This window comes from Octopus bimaculoides, chromosome 2, assembly GCF_001194135.2.
Source record: "Octopus bimaculoides isolate UCB-OBI-ISO-001 chromosome 2, ASM119413v2, whole genome shotgun sequence".
Classification (NCBI taxonomy): domain Eukaryota; kingdom Metazoa; phylum Mollusca; class Cephalopoda; order Octopoda; family Octopodidae; genus Octopus; species Octopus bimaculoides.
The window spans coordinates 92,855,103-92,867,938 of record NC_068982.1 but is presented as its reverse complement, the minus strand read 5'-3'; the positions used below and the strand labels follow the sequence as shown (position 1 = coordinate 92,867,938).

At 35.6% G+C, this 12,836-nt stretch overlaps 1 protein-coding gene across 1 annotated transcript in view; it reads left to right on the top strand.

The window, feature by feature from the left end:
* LOC106874266 (pyrokinin-1 receptor) overlaps window positions 1-12,836 on the top strand; it is a 148,671-nt gene that overhangs the window by 108,662 nt on the left and 27,173 nt on the right. The window contains exon 3 of the mRNA XM_014921928.2: window positions 8,413-9,006. Within this exon, the coding sequence (XP_014777414.1) occupies window positions 8,413-9,006 (594 nt within the window). The remainder of the gene's footprint in view (window positions 1-8,412; window positions 9,007-12,836) is intronic.

The window sequence follows — 12,836 nt, the reverse complement described above, 5'->3', positions numbered from 1 at the left end:
GAATGGCATAACAACGCACTATAATAACATTTACCCGTAGGCATAAATCTGTGTAACGGACGGGGCAGTTTGCTAGTGTGCTTTGATTGCTGTCCCTTGCTCGTTTCTTTGCGAGGTGTCTTCTCAGAGAGGGGCCGGAGTGGGCTAGTATGTCTAGTCCTTCTCTTCTTATGGCTCTTCGGGTGGCTGTAGTTATCCTCTCGCTAAAATGGAGTATTTTAAGGAAGCATGTGTTGCTGGGTTTTCTTTGTGTTCGGCGTGTTTGTCGCCTTGGGTACTTAAGCCGATTTACAATGGATATAGAGTACCTGTTGGTTTTCTCTCTGAGAAGACACCTCACAAAAAAACGAGCAAGGGACAGCAATCAATGCACACTAGCAAACTGCCCCGTCCGTGACACAGATTTATGCCTACGGGTAAATGTGTATAGAATACAATGTAACAGATGCAACAAGTTCTTTGTGAATAGCACAAGACCGTTACACATTCGCATCAAAGAACATCTGAATACGAGAGCCTCCTCCTTCAGAAAACATCTAGACAGATGGCGGAACACCGACAAAAGCATAACAGTCACAATTGAGGCCAATGAAAGAAATTTGGGTAATCTAAGAATTAAGGAAACTATCCTCATAGACAGACTAAGGCCCCAAATTAACAACAGGCTGGAGGCTGGCAGTCGCTATATTATTTAGCTACATCTGGATGCGTGTAGGTTCATTTTTGATAACATGCTCTTGTATTGTTTATAAAATAAAAGGGAGAATAAAAAATAAAAAAGAAGGAAACTGCATGTATAATACATAACTTAGAAGCAGCGCTACGGATGTGCCAGCACACACGAGTTTGAGACATGGCCGCCCTCACGCACTTCTCATGAAGAATTCCGAAAAGAGCTTCGTGAGACCACTGCAAAGGCGCTTCCGGTAAAAAAAAAAAACCGTTAGAAAACCGATTATAGCAGTGACTCTACCAATTCCTAGGGATATCTGAAGAAGGAATTTTTGTATTCCAAAATATTATATCAGACTATGGATGATTAAATTGTAATAGTTATTATAGTCCATTGTTGTTAATATAGTGCATTGTTGTGCCATTCCAGACACATTATATACAGGGTGTCCCGAAATTAAGCAACCGAAGCTTCGCGCTTTATGTGATAAAATATGAAAATTATACACCATTATAAAAGCTTAGTGTGTCTTCTTTTTGTCTCAGACTAAATAAATTCAAATTTATAAATTAGATAATGCCCATAGACCGAAATACAATCATAACCCCAACAAAGGAGGCGAAAGTAAAATAGTTCTAGCAAAAAAGCTTTAAATTAACTGAACAGCAGTCTGGAAAATTGTCAAGAAATTTCAAATGAATGGTTCCACCGCTGATCGACCTGGATGTGGCCAAAAAAGAAGTGTGCAGACTCCTCGGCTTATCAACGGTACCAGAGAAAAGATGCGGCGAAATCCTCGTCGTTCCATCAGAAAACTTGCTGCCACAGCAAAAATAAGCCGAACATTGATGTGTCGAGTGCTGAAAGAGGATCTCAGGACCTATCCCTACAAGATGATCCGCTATCATGAGCTCACGGATGTTTATAAGGCCATGTAACTGAAGAGAAGTCGTCTTATCCTGCTGAAGACATGCTTCCCAACCTGGTGTTCACAGATAAAAAAAAAATTTGACATCGAACGGATAGTCAACCACTAGAATGACTGACTTTGGGGTATATCTGGTTCCGTTGAGGATAGACTTGTAAATCGACGTCAAAATCCGCAGTTAGTTATGATTTGGGTGACTGTGACAACTACTGGAAGGTCTCTCCACATTTTTGTGCCCTCCGGTGTTAACATTAACATCCAGCAATACATTAGTGACATTCTGGGAGCTGAATGAGTCACCTTGGAATACCTTCAACAGGACTCGGCACCATCCCACAGTTCCAAACAGATACAACACTAGATTCAGAAAAACATTCCGTCGTTCATAGGCAAGGCTGCATGGCCCTCAAGAACCCCTGATCTCAACCCGTTTGATTTTTTCTGTTTGGTCAATTTTTGAGACGATGGTCTCGAACACTCCTCATGCTTTGTTCGACGCTCTGAAGACAAAACTATACCAGGAATGGGATTCGATTCGGCAAAACCAGCTGCACGCTGCGTGTGAAGCATTCGCACCTAGATATGAGGCTGTGATTCAAAACAGAGGTGGTCATATCGAATAAATGTGGTAGTGTCATAATTATGTTTCCTTTACCGTTGCATTACAATGCTCAGACCTGAAATATAACTATATTTTACTTTAGCGAAATTGAAAATAGTTGGTTGCCTTAATTTTGAAACACTCTGTATAAGTACATACACACTCATGCATCATGTCATATTGAAGGCTACTGTATTCGAGCTTGATTGGATTTTTTTTTATTTTCATTTTCTGATTAATCCTTTACGTTTGTGTAATAGAGAGCAAAGATCATGGGAAAGATATTGTATCTGATAAAACATTTTCTGTTGCTTTTTCCCCCTTTTAGTATGCAGATAAATTACGCTAATAATAAACAAAGAACAGTTACAGAAATTAAATGAATTTATGATTAAAAATATTAACCCCAGATGAAGAATTTGAGCATGAGTTTAGAATTCGCAAAATGACATTATCCAATGTCCGCTACCACTGATACATGATCCCCTTAAAGTCATTCCATTCCCTTCTTGTCCAACCTACTGGCTAATCGAACGAAGGCCCAATCTGAGTGGTTAATTTTTGTTGATTCAACAAAAGAGTACAGCTGAGTTAACAATAAGTAGACTAAATACAATGAGTACTACCAGGAATTGATTGCTAATCTTGTGGTGGTCAGGCATCGTGTGAAAAGGAGAGTATTGAACCCTGAGGTAAATGAACATAGCATACATGATTCCAACAAATAGTTACACTGAACACTTCGTGGCTTTATTTATATTTATATATATGCGTGTGTGTGTATCTATATATATATATATATATATATATATATATATGTATATATATACATACTGAGGAGTACATTTTCATTGCACATTTTATGTAGTGTTCTCACTACATGAATAAATGAAGTTTGTACGAAACGTACGTACTGCTATAACCTATTGAATTTTTGTTGCTTTTCTTCAAACATGTATATATATATGTATCTATGTGTATATATATGTATGTGTATATATATATATATACATATATATATATATATATATACGTATGTTGTTGTTGTTGTTGTTGTTGTTGTTGCTGTTGTTGCTGTTGTTGTTGTTGCTGTTGTTGTTGTAGCGGCAGTGAAATTTGATTTGCAACAGTAGGGCTGGGTGGAATCAGGTCAGAGAGTGGTGCCAAACAAGGTGCTTCCAATGTAGTAGCAGTAGCAAGCTGTTTTTGACTCTCCCTCGTACATGCCTTAAATTGACGAAGTGCTCCTTTAAGAATTGATCGAAGTGTAACCAATCATCCCTCCAACTCTTGTCCTCTTATTCTTATTATATCACGTCTCTTATATCTTATACTAAATTCTTTTCCCGGTTCTTTCTCTTCAGAAATGCAACTCGCATTTTTTCCCTTGCAGACACAAAACTTCAATCATGAGTATCATTGTGCAATATGATTTTATTGTAGATTCCAGATTCATGAGAACCACACTCAACCATAGCAGATTTGAACACAGAACGTACGGGCTAAACTAAATACTATGTTATTTAATCATCTTTTCACTGTTTCTGACAGCTAACAGTTCTAAAGCAACTAAATATTGATAGTAAACTACTTAATGGGGATATCGATATCGATAAGTTATAGACAATAAACTATAACGATTATTGACAGCGATTAACTTGTATTTTTAGTACGGGTTAAAGACTAAACCTAAGTTTGGAATAACCAGTCAACGTAAATCTGACAGACGTCAGGAATTATCATGGAAGGATCTGTAGACAATTCCTCAAAATAACTTTTATCCATTGCTTTTTTTATTAGGAACAGATATACATAGCATAATATGACAGTATGGTAGCAGTTGTTTAAGATATGGAACGGATGATGTACATCTAAATCACAAACTATAGAAGCATTCTATTCTGCATCACATCAAGCTGCCAGTCGATACTTTTTATTATTAGGAATTAATTCTGCTATAGTTGTTTTCTCTTTTTACTGTGAATAACAACTAAACTATTCATTTGATCAGTAAACATCTAAAAGCTTTCCATTATTAACAACTTTCAGAACTTGTCACACCGTAATATAGTCTGATTCTATTATTTACATCGTGACTACAACGGATTTCTCCAATTTTTCGTCTGCGACCCGCCCACTGCTTCTTTCTTAGAGTTACACATCATTAACCGACACTAAAAGATTTTGTCATAAGTTCTGTAATTCCGTCTCGAATTTCTGCGTCAAAACATTACATTCAGAATCTTCCTGATGTATATGGTCAATGTACTGTTGGCTACTTGTACTTCCTTATTTTCCTGCTAAATGCTGACTTCGATTAGTCAAGTTTTCTATTTGCTGAATCAATTTGTATGCATTTTCTGTAGAATTGCAGTCTTTCCAGTGGAACAATCCTGACTTTTATCCTTTCTGGAATCTTAAAAATGAGGCATAGATTTCCACGTTTTATATAAGACTTTGTTGCCCTTGTACTGTTGTTAGAAATCGTATTTTGTATGTGACCAGTTCATTGATTTCCGATCATGTAATGTTTTCCACCTATTCCTACTTACTTTCCAAATATGTGTAACTCTTCTAACTTTGGATAATATTTTCTTCATTTTTCATTTTGTTTTGTAGTTATGTCAAAGTGAACGTATAAGTAATTAGAAGATAAGAACATAATTTTGATTTTAAAATAACAATTATTTTATATATTATCATACCGTGTTTCGTTGCATATTGGATATATAGAAGTTTGTAGCTAAAATAGAAATTCAGTAGGAAGATTGGTGGGCTTGCTGCTTGACAGTGAATCAATATGAACTGGTAACGTTCTGGAGGGTTGAATGTCTTAGTCACTGTTCAAGGATCGTTTTACCCAAGGTTTTGTTATGCTCTGTTTTTTCTGATTTTATGTTATTTTTCTGTTGATGGGAGATCTTCGCCTCTTCATAGCCTTATTGTTGAATAAGATTCATTTTCCGTTAACTGCAGTGAATAGAATCTCAAATTAGTCAAAGTTTTCAGGTTTTCAAAGAAACTAACAAGAGCTCGTATAGCTTTAATAGTGTGCTCACTGTTCGATCCTAGAATCTTGTTCTAGACATATCTGACAAAGACTCATCATCTGCTATTTTTCAACATCATATTCTGACTCTCTTCACAATCTGCTGTTATCAATAAATCTCTGAGAGGTGGAGATGTAGTGATAGTATGTTTCATCTTCTACGCTGTGAAGTAATCTTTAATCATTTTTTTATTAAAAAGTTTCTTTGAATTACTAATTTAACTGTAGAATCTTAATTGTCTGTAACCCAAATTAATTACATGGCAAAATGATTGAAATTGTTCTACAATTAGAATTAATCTTTCGACGTTTTTTGAAGATCTTGTTCTTTATCCAAGATTTTGTTTTGCTGCTTTATGTTATTTTTCAATCAGTGGAAGATCATTTTCACATCTTCATAGACGTATTGTCGAGTCGAATAGATGTACGTCTTTTGTTAGAAGCAGCAACTATAAATAGATCGTTCTGGGCCGACCAATATTATATAGTTTCTGAGGAAACTTTATAGTATCTTTTACATGTTAATAGACACGTCCAGAATTTTCTCCTCTACTTTTCAATTCAATGAAAATAATACTAATGGTTCGATAATATTATTTTTTCTTTTCTCAGTGAATCTTTATTTCTAAATAGGTTTTTAATGTTAATACTTACCTCCTGTTTAAAAACTATTTGATATTATAAAATTGCATTTTTAATATTATTCGAGATTCTACTGGTGATATTCTTTGAACTTGTGCCGTAAGGTTATAGCTTGCTCCGAATTTAATATTGATATTAATATCTTACAACCTGTCTTATCACGCAGTTTTAAAACCTATTACCATTTACCATTTCTACTAATCTGCTTTAATTCTACTAATTTATTTCGTGCCGTGAATTACCAAGTGAAATTAGAATTGATGGTTTACTGAATTGTTGATCATAGCTATTTAGCCAGTTTTGTCTTGTTAGCTGGAAGCAATCACAAATTCTGACTGACTCTAACTGCATTTCATTTTCTGTTAGCTGATCTGCTAAAAAATTATTCATTGTATACTTCTCAAACTTCATCATTTAAAACATTGCCACAAATCAATATATTTAAAAGTTACACGAAAACAAATTTACAGTGTTCGTTGCACAGAAATAGCTATTTGAGGGCTGCATTTAGATAATGTTAAATAAATATACTTTATGTCATGTTTTGAATTTGCTTAGCTATTCAGAGTAAAGGGCTTCTTCACAGTGACATTTAACAAAGGAACATTGTCAAATGAAGTATCAAAAACACATCACTATTCAGTTAGTATGAGCACCGCATTGCATAGCTTTCATTTTTACTTCAGATTATTTACTCTTTATCTGCTGAGGAATAAACAAAGTCAATAAGAGCACTTTCAGCAAGATAATATTTATCTGAATAATGCAGTAAAAACTTCGATATATATTCACGTATCTGAAATTACTTTCCCTAAATACGACATAAGGGACGTGTCAAGTTAAACAGTTTCAACACATCAAAGAGCTTTAAAATCTTTAGTTACCAACGATGCCCCAGCATGACTGCAGTCCAATGACTGAAACGAGAAAAAGAAAACAAAGAGATATATCTTAACAAGAGAATATTTTCACTTCTTTAATTGAAGATTAAAGATTAAACTGAAGATTAAACCCGAAGACTCAAGATGATCAAGGAATTGTATTCAGGCCCTTTTATTCAAAATACTCTTAAATGACACAAGAACACAGTTTCCTAAATTTCAGTAAGACTCTTGCTCAATAAAGTTACTATACCCAAAACTTGGTACAACATGCAATCCAAACGTAATAAGAAATACGTAACTCGTGGAGGCAACTTCTATGGTTCTTTATGAGCAAAGAACTACAGAAGTCGCGATATCTCAATGTTTCATCTGTACGTAACCGAACTGGACAACGCCAATGACGACTCCTGAAATCCAAGAGTCCTGATCCATATTTCATTTCTATACTGAAGCTTTATAGGAACATTAGTGTGTCCATTTTCCTCTATTACTATCTTCGTTGACAAGATAGATCCAACGTCAAGGATCAATGATCATCCAAAACGACCGATGCCGCCTCCCAGCTTCAGGAGGTTACCAGAAATCCAATCTGTCGTAAAATACTTGAAGCTGACAGCCACAATACTTTTTCTCTCATGCTAACTTTTGTCTTCCTGGACTTACCTATAATACAGTAGGTAGAGCAGATAAGTCACCTCATTTGTAACTATCTATCCCTATCTACTCCTCTCCTAGGCAAATACTCTGATAAGAACTCGGGTTCCATCACTCCCAAAGTAATATTGCGGTGCGCTTGTTTACTACTTCGAGCGCTATCATTAAACAGTCGTTGATACTTTGCTGGATTCACCCGACCTTTTCATAAGTTTAGCCTTTATTCTAATGTTTCAAGCAATCATTCGTTCACCAGGTACGCCTGGTGGATATTCAGGTCTAGTTACCAACGACCCGATCATCTCACGACCTGTGTCAGATTACATATTAGCAGTAGCCCTCAAATCGACCAAACACAAATACACACGCTCACACAGACACACACAAACAAGCATACATACATACATACATGCATGCATACATACGTATAATTAAATGCAGACGCGCATAGGGTAGTAATCCAAAAGAATTGTTTAATACATTTAAAATAATTCCTATACTGAAAGTCATTATCATAATGATATTTTTTGTGAAAAAAGCAAGCTGCACATCACTGAAATTGAAACTGATTTGAAAAGTCGGCCGAGGATATTTAGTGGATTATGATGTTTCTCCTTAAGACAGTAATTTCAACTGATTAAAAATTAGTTTTGGCTCGCTACATTAAGTACGTTGGCCCTGTTCTTAGCTATATACTTTCCATATAGAAGGTCCACATGGTTAATGTGCATTTGTCAGCTTATACATTAATTGCAATCCAATAACGATATATTTACCTCTCTATTATATGTACTTTATATATGTACTTCTTTTTTTATAAACTTATACTTCAAGAAATACTAACTATGCGTGTGCGCGCGCGTATGTGTGTATGTGTATGTTTGTGTCTGTGTGAGTATGAACATTTCTATATGTCTGTGTGTGTGCATGGTGTAACATTTGGTAGCATGTAATTTTTTTTTCTTAAATCTATTTCAATAGGTTTGCCTTCAGAAATTTACGGAATTTGGAGTGCTTACCCTTGGCCGTTTGGAATCATCTACTGTTTCTTCAAATCAATGATGTCAGAGGTAACATCTTATGCTTCAGTTCTAACCATTACTGCATTCACCGTTGAACGTTACATGGCAATCTGCCACCCTCTCTGGGCTTATACAGTATCAACACTGAGCCGAACCCTGAAGGTGATATTGAGTATCTGGATAACTTCTATACTCATAGCACTTCCATACCCACTGTACACACGGTTGAGCTACCTAGTGAGCAACCCAGAGACTGGAGAACCGCTCACTGATTCTCTTCAATGTACCATCCCCAAGGAGTTTTTAGACGGCATGACAATCATGTTCAAGATCTCGACATTCCTCTTTTTCGTCACGCCACTGTTTGTGCTCATTATCCTCTACACATTGATTGTTATCACAGTAAACAGAGCAACTGTTCAACGACCGTCACATAATCAAAGAAGGTTGACTTCTATTTCAACGATATCCAGTAGCGGACGAGATAACTTGGCTAACAGCAGGCGAAGCAAAGCGATATCAAATACACGAGGATCCGTTTTGAAACTTCTAGGTAAGCTTTTATTCGTTTTTATTTAGGTTAATGTTAATGCCGTTTGTATTAGAATTTTGGTAGCTCCGGTTAGTTCAAACCGAGCTCACTCATCCCACAGAAATAGTAAATTAGAGAAAACATTTCATCGTCATTTTTATTCATGACACCCTGTTAACATTTAGAGCATGTTACCTAGAATTTGGATAGGGGAGGAGGCCTCTCCATGTTAAAAATTGATGTTTGGGAAGAAAAGGAGCATCAACTGAGTAAGCTCGCGTTGGCAAGTTGGTAAAGGTATATCTATGTGCATGTATGTGCATGCGCGAGCGAGCAATAGAGAAAGATGGATGGAAGGAGGGATATTATTTCTGCGGAGCTAAATAACAAATCGATGTTTGGCTTGAAATAATTCAACACATATGCAGAGATTAAACTTTCTGAGCAAAAATATGATTTAACGAAAGCCAAATCATGAAGGAAAAGTTCAAAACCAAATCCCTACAAACATCTAAGTAACCTTTTATTGGAAAAGTCTAGGACAAGATCCATGCGTATGAAATTTGTAGTTGAAATAGTTACTAGTCATCCTACTTTTGCTTGTCACTGGTTATTTAATTATGGATATGAGAGAATAGTACATGTCATACAAGGGTGTTATTACATGAACCATTGATGTACAGATGTCTCGTCACCTCATCTTGATCGTTCGTTTTCCTCTTTCAACAGTCTTGTGGTGATGGAGGAGTCATGACTTGTGCAGACATAACTACTTGTAAGCACATAGTCACATGTCTGCACGGTAACAGTGAGAGTCTTTTGAACAATGAGTAATGAGACGGCTAACATCTGACAAGATAAGCAATTATCAATCATATGTTTGCAAGTTTATATACATGTATGCGTGGTCTATATATATATGAATATGAAGAAAATCGAGACGTTATATATTTATCCTTATATAGATATAAACGTATGTATGTATGTATGTATGTATGTATGTATGTATGTATGTATGTATGTATGCATGTATGTATATGTGTTAAATACAAAGAGATGTAAAATCAGTATTAATTGTAAAAAGTTAAAAGAAACTTAGAATAGATACTTCACTGATATCAATGATTTTTAGCAGACAGTAAACGAATCTTCAACTGGACATGAGATTAGACGATTGCAAGTAACTTTCTCGGAAATTCTTACACCTATTCCTGAAAGTTCTGTAAAAGGAAACAGTTGGAATAATGTATTCCATCCATAGATATAGGTGGGTTTCTTGTTTAACCCCAGATCACCTCTAATCTATGGTCAAAGGAGTTCTGACCCTAAACATACAATTTTTTGTTATATATCTAGGAACCATATTATCCAATTTCTCTCTCTCTTTCTCTCTCCATCTCTATCTCCCTCTTTCTTTTTAAGGCACTAGAGTGAGATGCAAGAGACTTTACAGCTATTTCTAGCAAGTCGAGTTACTATTGATTTCAACATAGGAAGCACGAGAAAGTCGTCCAATAACTTAACCACACAGCCAGTGTGTAAATCAACAGAAGTGATATTGATGATTAATCACTTCTATAACACAACCTTCTCTTAGCATCAAATTGAAGATAAAAATATGTTAGACTCTACGAATCGGGAATAGAAGCAAAAGAATTAAACTATAAAAAAAACAAGAGGAAGTATGCAATGATATTAAATATAAAATTGTTTCCTTCTTCTTGTCTCGGGCTGCAACTGGATCTCACTTCATAAATTACTATTTTTCTATTAGTGTCGCTTATATCCAGTTTCATTCATGAGAATATCTTGATATATTTACTTACTTTTCTTTTTACAAAAGAATTAGTAATGAAATCAATAATCATTTGTAAGAAATGGAGCTGTATAAAGTAAATTAGTCACTGAAAAGTAACATAAAACCTTTTCAGCTACACATATTCTTCAATTCGCTTCTCCTTCTTTGCGCTTTTCATTTTAAAAAATTCTATTATATGTTTTCAATTCAGATCTCTTTATATATATTTGTTTCAAAAATATTTTAAATTCGCTATTTTACTAAAGAAACGAGCTTAAAACCTAGAAGCACATTGTAATTGCATTCTAATACTAGCTCAATGGTAAATATGATTATACATCAGTCTACTACATTTGACATGAATGTATTATCACATAAAACTTCCCATCATCCTCAACAAAATGATCATCGTTATCATCATTAGCTGCTGATAAAATTAGAAATATTTTAGAGGCATATAATTCTACAAGAAATAGCTAATAGAGTGAGTGGGGAGTCTGCCTTTATCAAGCTACGATAACAGAAATTGGCAAGGAGAGGTTATTTTATGAATCGTCTCTAATTTGAAGAAAATTAAGAATTGAAATATAAAAAAAGGAAATGGCAATTTAGCATTTCCTTACATTATGCTGAATTTTTTAAACAGCACGTGACAACAGCTAGAATTACAAACGACATAGTAAACTGGAAAAATATAGGTTTGCCGTGTTGTCTATACAATTATCTTACACGATGAAAGGTTTGTGGCCCTCAAATTCTTCTTGGGCCATCACTCTACGCTCGATCCCAGCATCCAACTATTCTTTGCGTCGTCGAACAAGTCCTCACCTTCAACTGATCTTCCTTTTCCGGTGACCTTTAGCAACATATTAATGCAGTGGTTATAAGCACCAAGATTGCCTTCAACCACACTAATTTGTTTGTTGGTTACTCTGAGCCCCAAATATCGCCCAGTTTACTGGTCTTATCCCAAAACTATATGGTTGTTACATCGATGGTTGTATCAGTGCCACTTTTTCCCTCACAAACAGCTAACCGCCTTCATTTACTCCAACTCCTTCCACCTTGCTGCTTTACATTAACATCAACCGTCTCCGACGACTCTATAAACTTCTTAGATATCTGCTTCAATTTATCTCCAACTTCCCCATCACCATATTTTATAAACCTTTCGATTATCATGCCTGCCTTGAATTTGCTTCATCCCACTTCATTCACACTAAATCAGCCTCCACTGCCTCTGTAACTAAAACAAGAGTTTTGAAGTCAGGTATCCAGAAAATAGTCAACGTCTTCTAGTAAAATTATCCCCAACCAGCCGTTGACACTGTTCTTCCTCGCGCCATAACTTTACACTATTTCTACTCTCAAGCTTTTCGTTCCCCGCTTACTTCCATCCCGATACTCTACCTCTCAACTGTACAGTCGTTCGATCCTGCTACCTCCCACATCTTTCCAGATGAGACCACAACCTGCGTGATTTCTGATGCACAATTCTTTCGCTCCTTTCCACACTTAATTTCGATCATTTGTCTGCTGCCGCTCCCGTCATAGTACTTGTACCTTTTTTCAATACATCACTATTTAACTTCAAAGTTTGATCTTTTTTTTTTTCTCACATTCTTTTCGAAATATTAATTTCCATCCTTCTGCAATGACATCTATAGTTTATTTCAGACAGGTTTCCGATTTCTTTGTGGGTTTTGAATTACACTTGTTTTATATATATACTAGCAGAGATACCCGGCGTTGCCCGTGTTACATGCAATTGAAAAATGAGACTTTTCTGTTATATTTTCTGTAAGGAACTGGAATACATATGATTCGAATTTCATCAAAATTGCACATGAGGGTTATTTCCCTCTTTACACACCCTAAAAAAATTCTAATCATGAGACATGTATCCCATACTATTGATCTTTATGCGCATATTCCAAAATGTCAGTCTTCTGGAACCTGTAAAAAAGATTTTGCTCCTGCAAAATGGAGCTCATGGAGCTCTAAAATGTGGGAATGAAGGCCCCTATTGGGGGTGGGGTGTTAATGTCAACCA